At 40.7% G+C, this 18,269-nt stretch overlaps 1 protein-coding gene across 1 annotated transcript in view; it reads left to right on the plus strand.

Moving 5' to 3' along the window:
• Positions 1-1,061: 1,061 nt before the first annotated feature.
• Positions 1,062-18,269, plus strand: part of LOC137037985 (periphilin-1) — a 32,236-nt gene continuing 15,028 nt past the window's right edge. The window contains exons 1-3 of the mRNA XM_067412417.1: positions 1,062-1,216; positions 3,688-3,779; positions 8,878-9,074. Coding sequence (XP_067268518.1) covers positions 1,181-1,216; positions 3,688-3,779; positions 8,878-9,074 — 325 coding nt within the window. The 5' untranslated portion in view covers positions 1,062-1,180. The remainder of the gene's footprint in view (positions 1,217-3,687; positions 3,780-8,877; positions 9,075-18,269) is intronic.

Consider the following 18,269-nt stretch of genomic DNA (forward strand, 5'->3'; position numbering starts at 1 on the left):
TTATTTGACTAATTTTGGCTTTATTTTACCATTTGTCTTTTGTCATTATAGTGACAAAGAATAATGACAACAAATACAATTTCAAAGGTCTTATTAATAATAAAATAAAATAAATGAAATAAATGAAATAAATTTTAAATCTTGTTACCAGTGTTGTGTTTGGCCTGCTGAAGTCTGTGTGTGACTCAGGCATGGTCAGCTGCTATTCTCACAAACATAGAGGATTATATCAACCCGATAAAAGCTTATTCCATAAATATTAACACTTAAAAAATAAATAAAATAAAAATATTTCACGTGACATGAAATATAATCTGTGTAATAGTCTGTGTATATATATACAACACTTTGGCCACCCACTTTTTTTTTTCTTTTTTTTTTTTTTTCTTTTTTCGGTTTGACAAACTGGTGCTCAAACAAGTAACGCTTACTTGGGTTTTCTAAGTAACAAAGGCATAGCATGCAAATAGTTCAGATTACTAAATTATTTTAAGTTAATTCAACAAATTATTGGACATTAAGTAAAGATTACTAAAAAGTAACTTTACATTATAGCAAATCTTTGTATGTTGTCAGTTAAATAAAGTTTCAAGAAAATGAATAAATTTTCAGATGCTTGATTTTATTGCATTTTATATAATAAATGTAACTAACTGTTATTATTAGTAATTGTTATTACCTGTTTTTATTGAAAGTGCCTTTCAGATTTCCTCACAGGATAAATTAGACTCACAATAAGAAATTATATAATTAATTGAAAATATATGTATTTAATCTAAGCTGGAAGCATAAGGTCACTCACTGAACATAAGATCCTGATACATTTGGATATTTAAATGAGACCCAACAACAGCAAACAAACAAACACACAAACAAACAGAAGATGTATTGTTATTTATTTTTTTAAAGCACAAACAGGCCATGCCACAAAAGATGTGGCCAGTCCTTTAATATACAAGGAAACATAAAAACAGAAAAGCAGTGTGTTTGCACTGGAAGGGAAATAAACAGCATGCCACACACACACACACACACACACACACACACACACACACACACTGACTGCAGCGACAGCTAAAACAGAAAGTGAAAGTATAAGTTCATTCGGTAAACGCGGGGCTTGTGTTGATGTTCAGCAAACCCAAAACTCGATCAATCCATCGGGAAAACCTCGGGCAGGATGGACAGGCGTGCGGAAGACCACGGCAGTAAACCGGTATGATCGATAACATTAACACATGATCGATAACCTGACACCTGCAGATAATCGATCCTTACAGCTCCGCTGCAGCTGCTCGAGGGTTCAGAATCAGACTGCCCATTATTAAACATAGGAACAGAAACAGACCATGATGTTTAGTGGCTGTGTTACTTCAGCTGTTCGTTATTGCGAGTGTGTGTGAGTTGACATTTGCGCGTCAGTCACTTCGGTTTATAACTTCCTGTTAAGTTCATGATGAGGGCACAGATCGATCAAACCGAGGAAGGCTGATCAGCTGCCAACAGAAGAAGCGGAGAAGTTATTCTCACACAGATATCAACACCACGATAGGGTTGAGCAGGGCAATCATTAACACGAGACACTCATTCTCATACTGTACTCATTAATACACGAGACCGGTTTGACATGACGCCTTAGGGAACGTCTGCCAATCACACCATCTGCGCTAAAACGGGTCATGTGTATTAATGCAATGATTCGTAACATTTAAAACCGTTTGACTTGTTCAGATTCCAAATTATAGTAGGTTCCTATTGGTATGACTAACTACAGGTGCAATGTTGCAGTGTTGGCTATTTACAGTACATTATTATTTTCAGGAAATCAAAGTTTGTTGTTGTTGTTCCTAGTGGCCAGACTGGCTTACTACAGGTGAATACTGTACAATCCCACCTGTAATAAGTCAGTTTGGACACTAGGAACAACAACAACAACACTTTTTTCCCTGAAAATAATAATGTACTGTAAATAGCCATTACAACATTTCCCCAGTAGTTAGACATACTAATAGGAACATACTACAAGCATTGGAACATGAGGGGAACAACACTTTTGTTGGTTTGCATTATTTGTATTTGTATTTTTTATTTATAATTTTGTACTCTATTTGTATTTTTTTTAAACAATTTGTACTGTACAGGCAAGATATTGGCATAAGCTCGTATACATTGAGTAAACCAATCTGCCCACATGGCATTTATTATAACCTTGTAAATATTGTTAATTTGAATAAATAATTGGATGTTCATATGTGTGGACGGTGAGTGGAGTTAGCAGACGCTCCTTTAGCAGCCTTGGTCAATATGGCCAAAGTAAAGCTGAGACGAAAGTAATATTAATAATGCTGCTAACTAACCAACTTCCTTTTCGCCGCTTACAAATATTCGGTAACCCTTTACAATAAGGTTTCATTAGTTAACATTAGTTAATGTATTAACTAACCATGAGCAATACATTTGTTACTGTATTTGTTCATCTTTGTTAACTTGTTAAGCTGTTCATGGTTTGTTCATGTTAGTTCACAGTGCATTATCTAATGCTAACAAGGTTTTAATAATGTATTAGTAAATGTTGAAATTAACATTAACTAAGATAAATAAATGCTTTATAAGTGCAGTTCATTATTAGTTCATGTTAACTAATGTAGTCAACTAATGTTAACTAATGAACCTTATTGTAAAGTGTTGCCACATGTTCGATCATTTAGCCTATGCTGACTAATAATTCATAACTGCATGTGATAAGACAAGAGATGTTTTGTGTTTTCGGCACACCAATAGGAGACAATGTGTGCTTATCATAAAATATAATATTATTTGCAAATAGTTTAAATCCATTACTTCATAACTACAAATAGACCTAGAATTTATTTTATTGTCTTTATTCTCTTAAATAATCATTTAAATAACAAACTCTGCAATAATTTGCCTTTGTACATTAGGCAGGCACCTTCAATGGCTGTTTTTAAATCACATTAAAAAAACACATCTGTGTAGTGCAGCTGACAGCACAGTATAAGAGTGGCCTGTTAGGAGTTTCTTTTAGGTGTGTGTTACTAATTATTATTATTTTATTTTATTTTATTTTATTTTATTTTATTGTTTGTACAGCACTTTGGTGAACATCTGTTGTTTTAAAAAAGGTGCTCTATAAATAAACTTTGATTTGATTTGATCAGTAAAGGTGTAAGAAGTTTGGGAATCAGTTAGAAAATACATAACACTAAGAAGTTTACAGTCTAAAGGTCTGACCTTAGTTTGTTGAATGCTGTAGGATGGGAAGTTTACATTACATAATGTAATTACTACATTAAAACACATCACCATTTATGAAATACTTTATGTAATTAAGTTTAATCACAATGTCTTAAAGGGCTAGTTCCCCCAAAACTTAAATTCCTCATGTGGGTCTAAACCCATCAGCCCTTTGTCATCTTCAGACACAGATGAAGATATTCCTGATGAACTCTCTGACCCCTCCATAGACAGCAATAAACACTTGGGTCAATCCTTTAATGTATCCATGTACACTAGCATGTGTTTGTATTTGTTCTTCTAACTATTACTAACGTGATGACGTGACTATTACTATTACTAACTATTACTAACGTGATGACGTGACTAGCATACTTCAGTTGATGTTCATTAGTTGCATGTCATTTAAAGCAGTATTTGTATATATTTCAGAACAACAGAAGGCCTTTCCAGAGACTAAGGAGTCCCTCGCGGTACACCCGCCTCTATCGGCCCAGGTTTGAGGCAAAGCATTTCCGTTCTCGGTAAGAATATGCCAAAAAAAAAGTTAATACAGTCTGCACGCCCTTGAGATAAATAATTTTAGTGCACCTGTCATGGCCGGTTGAAAGAAGAGAGAGTAGAGAAGTTAACCCAAGTTTAACTAACAATAGATCAGACATAACAAACACTCGATCTAGCTCTGATGTCTCTGAGATATAACACTGTAAAAGAAATTCAGGTCTCCAACTGAAATTTTTCTAGTGACTGATCCCATCTAAATTTTTCAGTTGGCCAAATTGAATTTCTGTGAATTGATGCAATTCAATAGCCTGGATGCCAGCCGAACTTAGCCCCGCCCACAACATTTTTAGGTCGGGAAGTTCGGTCTGGACTCGATCCGTAGAGGAGTTATTATGCCAGAACAGAAACTCTTCGGACCAATCACATTGTCAGGGCAATGATTGACAGATTATCATCAGAAACGTAATCAGCCATGTCATCAAAGAGCGCTTGGTAAAGAGGGTTTCATTAGTTTACAACCATGATGGCTGTTGCTGAAGAACTGAGATGTGTAGACTCCACCATCGCATCTGTTATAGAAAATATCGACAGCGCATTATTTTTAAAAGGCTTCTATTTTTAAAAGGATTTTTAGAGATCTAACGGCTGATCTCATGAATCTATCATTTGTTCCCTGGCAGATAATTTTGGCAAAGTGAGGGCAAAGTGATGTTTCATAATTTTATATTTTTTAGGATATTTAACTTTGCAGAGTTGTAGCGCTGACGTTGTATGTTTGACTGAATTGTTTGCTTTACGTATTGCATAGCTTCTTATACCTTTATAATGGCTATTATTGATTACACATGAACTGACCTTTAACAAAAAGAGACTGGGTTCTGTTTTATGCCATATTTAATTTCATTACAGTGATAATCATATGCACGCTAATTACCTAAACCACACAACAATATGTTTATTTTTTTATGCAAATAAAAAGAGGAAGTGTTATGTTTTGTATTTAATTTGTTATAATATACATGCAGTGAAGATAATCAAGGTATGCATTGGCTGAACCACATTTGTGTGGGTATAATATGTTTACAGTATTTTATTTTTTTATTTTTTTAAACGCAGAGACTGGTGTTTTATGACATATTTCGTTTTGTTGAGCCTAAAATATATGTTTCTCAATAGCAAGTACATGAACTTCTGACTTGTGTCCATGTAATTCCAAGTGCCAAGTGCATGTATATTTTAGGCTACAATAAAACAAAATAAATTATAAAACACCACTCCGCCTCATTAAAAAATAAAATAAAATAATAATAATTTATAGCCACACACATGTATGGAGGCAATGCATATTATCTTCACTGCGTGTATATTTATAATAAAACAAAATATAAAAAAACCTGCATCTGCCTTTTCATTTACATTAAAACAAAGCATTAATATGTGGTTCAGACAAGTGTGCATATATATGATTATCACTATAATAAAATGAAATATGACATAAAATACAACCCAGTCCCTTTTTGTTAAATGTCAGTTTATGTGTGATCAATGATATAAACAAGTATAAGAAGCTATACAAGAAATAAAGCTAACAATTTAGTCAAACAAATGCAGCGCTACAACGGTAACGTTAAATAGCCTAAAAATATAATGTTATGAAACTTCACTTTGCCCTCAGCCAAAACGATTAGGCAGGGAACAAATGATAAATTCATGAGAATCTACAGATTTGAGCTTTATTAAACAAGAACATGCTCACCTAAAAACAATTAGAACTACTATTCATGACACATTAACAGTGGCATTTTAAAATTTCTCGACCACTATTGACTCTTGCTGGTCAGTGCGAGATGCATTCTGGGATACTGGTCTCGATCCTTGATAAAAGTTTTTTATGAATTAACTTTGATTGGATAAGTACAATTATTCCCGTCCTCTGGAGTTTGTTCTCCCGAGTCGAACTTCACAAGTCTGAACTACCAATGACACAAGTCAGAAGTTTGCGTACTTGGTATTGAGAAACTGCCATAGTGACAAACAGGTCAGGGAAACAGGCGAGGGTGACAGAACCAATGAACAGGCTGACAGCAAAACAAGAAGACGAAAACAGATCAAAAACAAACTCGAAACAAGACGATACAAACGCAAACCAGGACAACCACATCATACACACGTTCTTAGGTTTGATATGGATATAAGCACAGCATGATCACAAATCAAACTCAGGAATTAAACCAGCGCTCAGTCAAGAGTACGGATCCACACTGAATCATGAACATTATCTTTACCTGATGTATTTAAAGGTTTCACTTGGCATTTATGTAGGCCTATTCTTTATCTCTTTTTTCCAGATTTGTATGCATAGTTAACATTGTCTTAGTATTTTCCCCCACAGAATATTTTTTCTAAGTCCGATAGAGAAGAGTTTACAGAGTCCGACTCCTCTCGTTTGAGTTTGTGAATGATTGCCCTCACATAACTCTACACAAAGTTCCTCTGGAAAATAAAACATAAGCTTGTTTTGTTTTATTTAACATTTAGTATTGTGGTTTTAATTAGAAGATATTTAAAAATGTATGTATCGGGATCGAGAAAGGTCCCAACCTAGGATACAACCGAAGCACATCTCGAAACACTGCCTACAAGGCTATCGGCTCTGACAGTTAGAAGAGTTTCAATAAATGTTATAATCATAATTATACAAGTTATATTTGTTCAATAATAACCACAGACAAAATGGGCCCTATTTTAACGATCTGAAACGCAAGTGTCAAAGCGCGGAGCGTAAGTAACTTTGTGGGCGGGTCTCGGCGCTGTTGCTGTTTTCCCGGCGGGATAAATGGCTCTTGCGCCCGGCGCAAATCTAAAATGGGTTGGTCTGAAGTAGCTTCATTATTCATAGGTGCGGTTTGGGCGTAACGTGAATAAACCAATCAGAGCGGCATCCAGCATTCCCTTTAAAAGCAGCTGCGCAAGTTCCATTATGGGTCGCTATTATTATGGCGTATTCACCAGGCGCACGTTCTTGTAAGAGCAGCCCTTACGAAACAAAAATATATTGCAGTATATTGGAAAATTTCATGCAATACATTAGGCAATATATTCACATATATGGGAATTAATCTTTCAATATATTGCAATATATTGAAAGCGGCAATCATTTGTATATTTTGGAATATATTACATGAATATATAATATATTTTATAATACCATCAATATATTATTCCATATATTTACAATATATTAAAATATATTTCAACTAATATATTGGTAAATATATTTTCCTTTCGTAAGGGATTGAAAGACAGAGGAGTTGTGTTGTATGGGGATTGGAGAAACACACCCACAATAGCGTTGGTTAAACAGTTTTTTAGTTTTTCAGTCGATTTTTTTTCCTGGTTCTTGACGGACAAACCAATTTGTCAGATGTCCTTTTATACAGATATGTCTTGCCACTATTGGGCAAACAGGTCTGATCCTTAATTACTACAATAAGCCTGAATAATTTTGTAAGCTAGATTTATGCCTATTTTTCACATCTTCGTGGCACACCACAATGTGTTAATTTTTTTTTATTATTATGGTCTTCTGTGGAGGGAAAAGCTCGCTTTGCGCAGGTGCAAAATAAGTATAAATAGGAATGACACATGTGTCGGTGTGCAAAGTCAATTGCGCTGGGTGCAAGATAGGGCCCAATGTCTTCTCAAGTAATTGTATGAATGTAAACCCTGCCCAGTTCTGGTTTTATTTAAATACATATACAAATCATTTTGAGATTGTTAAAGATATGCAAATATCTGCTCCATCATCATTCAGATGAGGCATGGCAATCCGATTTGACCATTCACTGGGGAGGAATCAAAATTACACCCTTTGCTTTTCGACAAGTCAGAGCCTATCAAAACCCAGCACTGCTTTGGTTATTTGAAATGCTTGTTGGTCAAAGTTACTATATAAAACCAGTGTATAAAGTGCTTATACAGGAAAATAAAGGGATTGGTGAATAACTGTTATCAACCTGAACAATTTCAAAATGACTTTACATTGTAAGGAAGCCTAATTTGTTACCTAACTTAATCCAGTTATTTCAATTAAATAGGTAGATTTATTGAGGGATTTTATTAAAATATCTGGTCAGACCTTCTAGCATGTACAAACCTAATTCAAAAAAAGTTGGGACACTACAAATTGTGAATAAAAATAGAATCCAATGATGGGGAAGATTCAAATTGCAATATTTTATTCAAAATACAATTTAGATGACATATCAAATGTTTAAATGCTTAAAATGGCATCAACACATCTCAAAAAAGTTGTGCCAAGACCATGTTTCCCCCTGTGTGTCACCCACTCTTCTTTATATTACAGTCTGCAAACCTCTGGGGACTGAGAAGACAAGTTGCTTAATTTTAAGAATATGTTGTCCCAATCTTGTCTAACACAGGCTTTTATTTGCTAAACTGTCTTAGGTCTTCTTTGTCGCATCTTCTTTATGATGCACCAAATGTTTTCTATGGGTGAAAGATCTGGACTGCAGGCTGGCCAATTCAGTACCAATTGCTCTTTGCAGTTGTTCTCTGAGAAACTCCTTTCTGATATTGCTCCACTATTGTCCGCCGCAGCATTGGGGGAATTGGTGATCCTCTGCCCATCTTGCCTTCTGAGAGACACTGCCGCTCTGAGAGGCTCTTTTATACCCAATCATGTTGCCATTTGACCTAATAAGCTGCAAGTTGGTCCTCCAGCTGTTCCTTATATGAACATTTTCTGACCTCTTATTTCTACCTTTCCCAACTTTTTTTGGAATGTGTAGCTCTCATGAAATCCAAAATGAGACAATATTTGGCATGATGTTTCAAAATGTATCACTTTCAACATTTGATATGTTATCTATATTATATTGTGAATAAAATATAAGCTTATGAGATTTGTAAATTATTGCATTTCTTTTTATTCACAATTTGTACAGTGTCCAAACTTTTTTTGCAATCGGGTTTGAAAGTGTCTGCTGATTTTGAGGGTTTGTAGTACAACATAAAATTAAATATCAAAATTTTTATGGTTTGTGAATAGCTTTTGGTTTCACAATGATTAATTATGACTATTTCTCCTTTTCTTAGCTTCAGGTTTTTCAGGACTATGGAGGAGCGTAATTTCCATCGTCCAAATTTTGCCCAGAGGTACCAGAGGTATCATAGAGGACACTGGTCCAGCCTCCAGCTGAGCCGTAAGCCCAGATCCACTTCTCCTTCCAGACAGCGGCTCAATAAAGGCCTGGACAAGAGCTCCTTCAAAGCAATTAGACAACAGACCACAGGTTAGCTGCATTGTGTGTATCTGTGTGTTCACGTTTGTTGCAAACTTTGGTTTGAACTGAATTTTGCATACAGTGCATGTATGGCTTTGGATCCATCTTTAAACTAGCATTCTGTGTTCTCCTAATTGTAAATCATAGGCAGAGTGTGCTTAAGTGTGGACCATGGGTCTGAAATTAACAGGGACTTCTGCAGGTGTCTGCACAATCAAATAAAATCTAGTAATAAAATGAGAATTAAATAACAATTATAGCATTATATTAAGATCTGCTCATGTGGCATCATTTTTTATGTGTTTTACAGCATTGTGCATTATAACCAATCACACATAATTCTGTTGTGCTTATGAATCCACTGTCCAATCACAGGCATTCAGATTAGCGCGCTCTCGTTGCGGAATTCAGCACTCTCATGAAGTCTCTCATCATAAACAAGTGCAGATATATACTAGAGGTCGACCGATAGTGGATTTTACCGATACCGATAGCTAGGTTGGACCTCTCTTGCCGATAACCGATTAATCGACCGATAGTTTTTAAAAACATACTAGATTAAAATATAATAATAATACATAATAGAACAGGTAAAAAAGCAGTGCTGAACTTTATTACAAGAAATTTTAAAAAGTACTGAACCATGAAAATGTGTTAAATTTCATATGTAAATATGAAGATTTTAAAATGAGTTCTAACAGAAAAAAAATTCTACAGAAAATAACTAAAACATTAAAATATTACAAATAAATGTTTCTTTAGCTATAACCTAGAAACATGTATGTAAATGTCAGGTAACAGACTGCAAATACCATTTGTTAACAATGATGTATTTATTTAGCTAGCTTAAATTAACTAAATGCATTATGTAATGTACATTTTACAGCATGTATTAATATTCAAGCAATGCAATTCTACCTTAATCATTCATGTTAGTTCATAGTGCATAAAAAAGGTTAACAGATAAAACTAACAATGAATAATACTCCTACAGCATTTATTAACCTTACTTAATGTTACAAATTGAATATTATTGTATTATATTAAGTGTTATCATTTCATATAAATCCAAACAGTTCGCTTTTTTAGAACACAACGGTTTTCTTATCAAAATAACAACATATGTATTGACGTCTAATGCGTTTATATTTCTGTTGGATACATAATACAGTTTCTCACATCAAAAAAAGTTTCTCAGTTACATCGTTTTAATTGCTTGAGGTAACCGTTGCTGCTAGGGGTGTCCATGGTTAACCGATTGACCGATTAACCGTTAAAAATTGCGTAACCGAGTGAAACATTTTGCTCGGTTAAGTGGCGTCAATGACGTGCCTTGAATTTAGTTGTAATATATGTTTGCACCCCTATAGACCGCCAGAGCGCTCCCAGACATTTGTAATATCCACAAGAAGAAGTCATGACCCGCTTTCTAAGCGGGCAAAGAAAGCGTGTGAGCACTTTAAAAATGAGAGTGACGGGGCGAAATGCAAGTATTGCAATGCAGTGCTTACCGCATTTTTCAGGCTATAAGTTGCTCCGGAGTATGAGTCGCATCAGTCAAAATATGCGTCATGAAGAGGAAAATAACATACGTCGCACTGAAATAAAAGTCGCATTAGGGCAGAAGCAGAGCGGGAGCCGCGCGCGCTGTACATAACGGAGCAGAAGAGAGAAAGTTTGAAGTGAGAAACTTGTGAATGACTAGAGAAAAGCAGAGGTTTCTTTAACTGTGATGAGAAAACAAAAAAGCTGATCGCGGACTGAAAGCAAGATGGCCACAGCTGAAGGAACGAGTCCACAGATGCTTGAACTCTCTGCCGGGAGAGGCTCAGCCGCGCGAGTCAAACGCTGTCTGTGTGAATCATTCTCCGCTGCATATTTTACTAACGTTACATGCTCTAATCGTGCAGGCGGCCACTCGCATTGCTCGTGAACTGGAGCGCATCTCATCCTAATTTAACGAAACTCAGCGTACGCCTCGCAGACATGAAATATATCTTAAGAAACTTGAAATGTCTTTTAACAATTTAAAACGAAAAGAAATAGGCTACTCTCTGATTGTGTAATCCATGATGTGCATTTCTCTCTATAGGCGCGTTCACTACGGAGATGGTGGTCGTCAAATTAATAAGCTAATAATAACCCTGACGCACACTATGGTTAACCGAGTATTAACCGCTAAGGGCCTCGGTTAACGGTTAATGAAAAACTTGAAAACGTGCAGCCCTAGTTGCTGCTAATATTAGCGTCCTGTCAGCCTCGATGACAAAGTACATATACTGCTGTTCTTCCCCTGCTAAAGCATATAGTCAACAAATCAATGACTTTATAATGATTTGGCAACATGTACTGAAGTGTTCTGTATTCATACCGTTTCTCTGTTGGTGTTTTAAACGCGCATCAGATGTGTCAGCGCTCTGTGCAGCGTGTGAAGTGAAGCGCAGCCTCACGTGTCCTCACGCGTTAATGTAAACAGTGATAGTTTTTTATTTGTCCTCTAGAGGCCGCTCTCGTGCTATATAATGCCAGCAGACCCTTCTCAGAGCTCTCATGGGCTACTGTGTAATGACAGCAGCCTTCTCAGCCGCTCCCGCAATGGACGCAAACCGGGAAAAACTATCGGTATTGATTTTTGCCGATAACCGATTGTTCCACCAATCAGCTATCGATGCCGATTAATCGGCAAATCTGATGAATCGGTCGACCTCTAATATATACAGTTCAGACAGCTTCAGTGATTATAACGGGAGTATTTGTGACAGTGCGTAAACTCGCGCTAGACTGAAGTCAGTGATTAAAGGGTTAGTTCACCCAAAAATGAAAATTATTTCATTAATTACTCACCCTCATACACCTGTAACACCTGTAACACCTTCGTTCATCTTCAGAACACAAATGAAGATATTTTTGATGAAAGCTGATGGCTGAGAAAGGCTTCAAATAGGCCTCCATTGGGATTTAGTACATTTCGACTGACCCACTCAAAAGACCCATAAAGGCACTAAAGACTTTGATTACAAAGTCTGTCTCACTACAGCGGCTGGACAATAAATGTACCAAGCAGCGAGAACATTTTTTGTGCGCAAAAAAAAATCAAAATAATGGCTTTATCTGCCAAGATATTGTCTTCCGTGTAGGTCTCGGACGTGAACTCATGCGATAGCGGCGCTCCACCTCTTCCGGGTCGTGTATTCGCTATGATTCAAACGGCGGAGCTGCGGCATATTCTCGCGCATGCGTCAAGTTCACGTCAATAATTTGGTGGATTATATCGTTATTTTGATTTTTGTGCGCACAATAACTATTCTCGTCGCATTGTAAAATGATTGTCCAGCCGCTGTAGTGAGATGGACTTTGTAACGTCTTTAGTAGTCTTTAGGGCCTTTATGGGTCTTGTGTGTGGGTCAGTGGGAATGGACTGAATGCCAATGGAGGCCTATCTGAAGCCTTTCTCAGCTTTACACTAAAATATCTTCATTTGTGTTCTGAAGATGAACGAAGGTGTTACAGGTGTCCAATGACATGAGGGTGAGTAATTAATGACATAATTTTCATTTTTGGGTGAACTAACCCTTTAAGTTCTTTGATAATTAATTTTTTTTCTTCCCTTGCTCTAGATAGCCTAATTTAAGTTTTTAGTGAACATTGATGTAGCAAAATATTGTGTGTGAAAATAAATCATAAAAAGTGGTTACTTTTGTTTAAAGTGCCCGTAGTATGCTATTTTAAAGGCTCCTAATGTTCTCCTGCAACAGTTGTAAATGGATCAAAGGGCTTTAATTTTCTCAAAATATAAATGTTTCAATGATTCTCAAATGACTCGATTAATGAATCCGACTCTCTAAATCACTTCTTTCTGCTAGCCTGCTCTGCTCTGATTGGTCAGATGGCCCAGTCTGTTGTGATTGGTCTACTTTTCTCTGATTGGTCAGATGGCCCAGTCTGTTGTGATTGGTCTACTCTTCTCTGATTGGTCAGATGGCCCAGTCTGTTGTGATTGGTCTACTCTTCTCTGATTGGTCAGATTGCCCATTCTGTTGTGATTGGTCTGCTGCACACAGCACGTATTCCGGAAGCTAAACACTATTATCATAAGTGAACTTCAGCTCCGGAGGCTTTCTAAAGCTCAGCGATTGCACATATTGTAAAGACAGTAATAATGATGTTGATTTTACCATACTGATCAGAGCAAGAGTCCGCTGACATAAAATTGGAATAACTAGTTATTTATAACTAGACTTGAGCAGGCCGTTTCTCAGTGATACACTACTAAGTTTGAGGTACTTAATGAGATGATACAGCTTTATGTCCTCACCATCAGCATTAATAAGTGTACGTCCATCAACAGACCCATGTGTATATTTCTAACTTACACACATGCGGAAACTTTATCAATAACGGTGCATTTGTTAGCCCAGCACATATGTGAACGACTGATGAAACAAATCTTGCTCCATTCTTTATTTTTAGTCAAAGTTGTAAAAACGACAGACAATCTGCATTGATAGACACAGTGTCACGGGAATAAAGGCAGAGGATTCAAAAGCAAGTGCAAACTCGTTTATTATAATAATGCAAGAAGAAAGAGAGTCAGAGTTCGATGGGGTGATGGTGACGTCAGCACTGGTAGCGCAGGATCCCAATGGGCAGACCCGATCCCAGGTCCGTGCAATGGTGAGTGAAGGACGCTGCAGAGTGACGAATCCCGTGTGACGATGTCCTGTGTGTGTGTGTCGATGTCCTGAGTGTGTGTGGCGAACCCTCAGCAGAGGGGAAGGCAAGATCCACAGAAGGCAGAGCGGGTCAGAGATCTGCCAGGAAAATCCTCGAGGGCAGAGAAGAGCGATCCTCTGGAAAGCAAGCAGAGCGATCCTCCGAGACAAACAAGCAAAGTCCAAACTCAGGCAACGCCAACAATCCTGCTGGAGAGCGAGAGAGAATGCCAAACACAACCACACACACCAACACAGGGAACGAAAACAACGATCTGACAAACACAAGACGCTAGACAATGGGTATAAGTAGACCCAGGAAACAAGTGGCAGCTGGTGCTGAAATCAGCGGGGAAATAATCAGCTGCCACGCCCACCACCACACACATGCACCAACACTCACGTACCACATAACACAGTGCAGGGCGAACAGGTGAATTCATGAACCGTGACAGTACCCCTCCCCCTAAGAGCGCCTCTTGGCGCTCCCAGGAGGACCTACCTGTCGATTGAAATCATCGATAAGAGAGTGATCCAGAATGTCCCTAGCAGGAACCCAACTTCTCTCCTCCGGACCGTAACCTTCCCAGTCCACCAAATACTGAAATCCGCGTCCCCTCCGTCTCGAGTCCAGGATACGATTAACCGAATATGTAGGTTCCCCATCTACGAGACGCGGCGGTGGAGGAACCGGGACCGGCGGATTAATAGGTGAATGAAACACAGGTTTTAATTTGGAAACATGGAATACGGAATGGATCCTCCTGTACACTGGAGGGAGTTTGAGGCGGACTGCCACCGGATTAATGATCTTGGTGACAGTGAACGGGCCAATAAATTTGGGAGCTAACTTATTGCTAACGGCGCGGATCGGAATATTCTTGGTAGAAAGCCACACTTTTTGGCCTACGACGTAAACGGGTGGCTTCGACCGGTGGCGATCGGCCTTAGCCTTGGTGCGTGCTCCCACTTGGAGCAGAGTCTCGCGGGCTCTGGTCCATGTGCGACGGCACCTCTGGACGAAGGCGTGAGCGGAGGGGACCGCGACTTCGGATTCCAGACTGGGAAAAATAGGTGGCTGGTACCCTATACTAGCTTCAAACGGAGTGAGGCCCGTGGATGACACTGGTAACGAATTGTGTGCGTACTCCACCATAGAGAGTTGTTGGCTCCAGGAGGAAGGATTCTTGGCAACCATACATCGTAACACTCTCCCAAGGTCCTGATTGGCTCGCTCCGTCTGCCCATTGCTCTGGGGATGGAAACCCGAAGACAGACTAACCGTCGCCCCCAGCAATCTACAAAACTCACGCCAGAATTTGGACACAAATTGGGGCCCCCTGTCAGAGACCACATCTATCGGGAGGCCATGTAAGCGAAAGACCTGGTCTATGACAGCCACCGCTGTCTCCTTGGCAGAAGGTAATTTGGCCAAGGGGATAAAATGAGTTGCCTTCGAGAACCGGTCCACGACGGTTAAAACCACCGTCTTGCCTTGGGAGGGTGGGAGGGCGGTTACAAAATCTAGCGCTATGTGGGACCAGGGTCTCGAAGGAACAGACAGCGGTTGGAGTAACCCATCTGGAGGGCGATTGGAAGTCTTACCTGTGGCACAGACCGAACAAGCCAAAACAAAATCTCGGATGTCACGAGCCATAGTTGGCCACCAGAACCGTTGCTTGACCAAAAAACTGGTGCGATTAGCTCCTGGATGGCATGCTACGTTAGAACAATGACCCCAACGGATGACGTCTGAACGTAGCCCCTCTGGCACAAATAAACGACTCGGTGGCCCACCGGGCGGAGGCGTTACCCCTTCTAAGGCCGCTTGGACCTTCGACTCGATCTCCCATGTGAGTGTGGAAACAATGATGTTCTCCGGTAAAATACACTCGGGAGTAGACGGGCGTTCGGAACGGTCAAAAACACGAGACAACGCGTCGGGCTTGATGTTTTTCGAACCCGGCCGGTATGAAAGCGAAAAATCGAAGCGACCGAAAAATAGGGCCCACCGAGCCTGCCTAGAGTTAAGCCTTTTAGCAGTTCTGATATATTCCAAATTCTTGTGATCGGTCCAGACTATAAAAGGCACCCCTGACCCTTCTAACCAGTGACGCCATTCTTCCAACGCGAACTTTACTGCCAACAACTCTCTATTACCAATGTCATAATTGCGTTCGGCCGGCGATAGACGATGAGAAAGAAACGCGCATGGGTGCATCTTGTCATCCGAGGAAGAACGCTGGGAAAGAACCGCTCCTATCCCCACCTCTGACGCGTCGACCTCTACCACGAACTGACGTGATGGATCAGGGGTAATCAGGATGGGAGCCGAAACGAAGCGGCTCTTCAGGTTGGAAAATGCCGCCTCGGCGGCATTAGACCACCTGAACGTAGTCTTGGGAGAGGTCAAGGCAGTCAGAGGTGCGGCTAGTTGGCTGAAATTGCGAATGAAACGCCGGTAGAAGTTGGCGAACCCCAGAAACCGCTGTAGGGCCTTACGGGAATCTGGACTTGGCCACTCTACCACAGCCTTAACCTTATCGGGATCCATGCGTATTCCCTCGGACGAGATGATGTAACCTAGGAAAGGAACAGACTGTGCATGAAAATCGCATTTCTCCGCCTTGACAAAAAGCCCATTCACTAGCAACCTCTGGAGCACTCGTCTGACGTGCTGAACGTGTTCCTGGAGAGACGACGAAAATATCAGTATGTCGTCCAGGTAGACATAAATGAACTGATCTACCATGTCTCTCAGCACGTCATTGACGAGTGCTTGGAAAACGGCAGGGGAGTTGGACAGCCCGAAGGGCATGACCAAGTATTCAAAATGGCCCCTAGGGGTGTTAAACGCAGTCTTCCATTCATCCCCCTCTCTTATGCGAACCAAATGATAAGCATTACGTAAATCCAATTTCGTGAAAAACGATGCTCCCTGCAACCTCTCGAAGGCTGAAGACATTAGCGGCAAAGGGTAGGTATTCTTTACCGTAATGTTGTTCAGCCCTCGGTAATCAATGCAAGGTCGCAGAGAACCATCCTTCTTACCAACGAAAAAGAACCCCGCCCCCGCTGGAGAAGAAGATTGACGAATGAACCCAGCTGCTAGTGAATCAGAAATGTATTTCTCCATGGCCTCCCTCTCAGGAATCGAGAGAGAGTATTACTTGCCCTTAGGCGGAGACGTACCTGGCAGTAAATCTATAGCACAGTCGTAGGGACGGTGCGGAGGTAGAGAGGCAGCTCGGGACTTACTGAACACTTCCTTCAGATCGAGGTACTCAGCGGGCACGTTAGACAAATTCACCGGCTCCTCCTGTAAAACAACACTAGAAACAGACGAACAGGCAGAGACAAGACAAGAGGCATAACACTCCTTACTCCATGCCAGGATCGCACTCCTACCCCAATCCACCTGCGGGCAGTGCTTCACCAACCAGGGGTGACCCAACACCACCGGAGTCTGAGGTGAGTCCATAGCAAACAGGGATATTTCCTCGGAGTGATTCCCGGATGTGATGAGGCGTAACGGTTCCGTGCGGTGGGTGATGCGGGGTAAATCTTGACCGTTGAGTGCGTTGACATGGATGGGGTTGGTGAGAGGTGTGAGTGTTATCCCCAGCTGGTGAGCAAGTTGAGAGTCAATGAAACTTCCCTCGGCCCCCGAGTCCAACAGTGCTTGGCAGCGATGAGATCGGGTTGCCCATTGGAGTGTCACCGGGAGGAGAGTTGATGAGGAGGCATTCTTCCTGGAGATCCCGCCCGATAGTAGCCTCCTACTTACTACCGGGCTCGATCTTTTACCGGGCATTCCTTGAGAAAGTGACCGTTGCCACCACAGTACATGCACAGCCTCTGGGACCTCCGGCGTTCTCTCTCCTCCCGGGAGAGCCGGGCTCCACCCACCTGCATGGGTTCGTGATGGCAATCCGGACTGACCGTGTCGCCGCCGATCGCCAGTGGACGTTCCTGCCGACTCTGGACTCTGGACCGTAGAACTCTTGACTCCGCACGATGAAGACGAGCATCCACTCGTAAGGCCAGGTCGATGAGCCCCTCTAGGGTCTTAGGCAGGTCCAGCGCGTAAATCTCCGCCTGGACACGGTCAGCCAACCCATGCAGGAACATGTCCCACTGCGCCTCCTCGTTCCAGTTGCATTCGGCAGCGAGTGTTCGGAATTCGATGGAGTAGTCCGAGACGGATCCGGCCCCTTGGCGAAGATCAGCCAGCACGCGAGCGGCCTCTCGTCCGCTCACCGCCCGGTCGAACACTCGCCGCATCTCCTCTTGAAGGTCTTGGAACGAGGCACAGCATGGTAATTGATTCTCCCACGCCGCCGTACCCCACTGGGCCGCCCGTCCAGTGAGTAAGGTGAGTACGAAGGCCACCTTGGACGCTTCGGACTCAAAGGTGATAGGCTGCAGTGAGAAGAACAGTGAACACTTCGTCAGAAATGGTCTGCAGAAATTAGGCTCACCGGAATAGGGC

Source organism: Pseudorasbora parva, chromosome 13, assembly GCF_024679245.1.
Source record: "Pseudorasbora parva isolate DD20220531a chromosome 13, ASM2467924v1, whole genome shotgun sequence".
Lineage (NCBI taxonomy): Eukaryota > Metazoa > Chordata > Actinopteri > Cypriniformes > Gobionidae > Pseudorasbora > Pseudorasbora parva.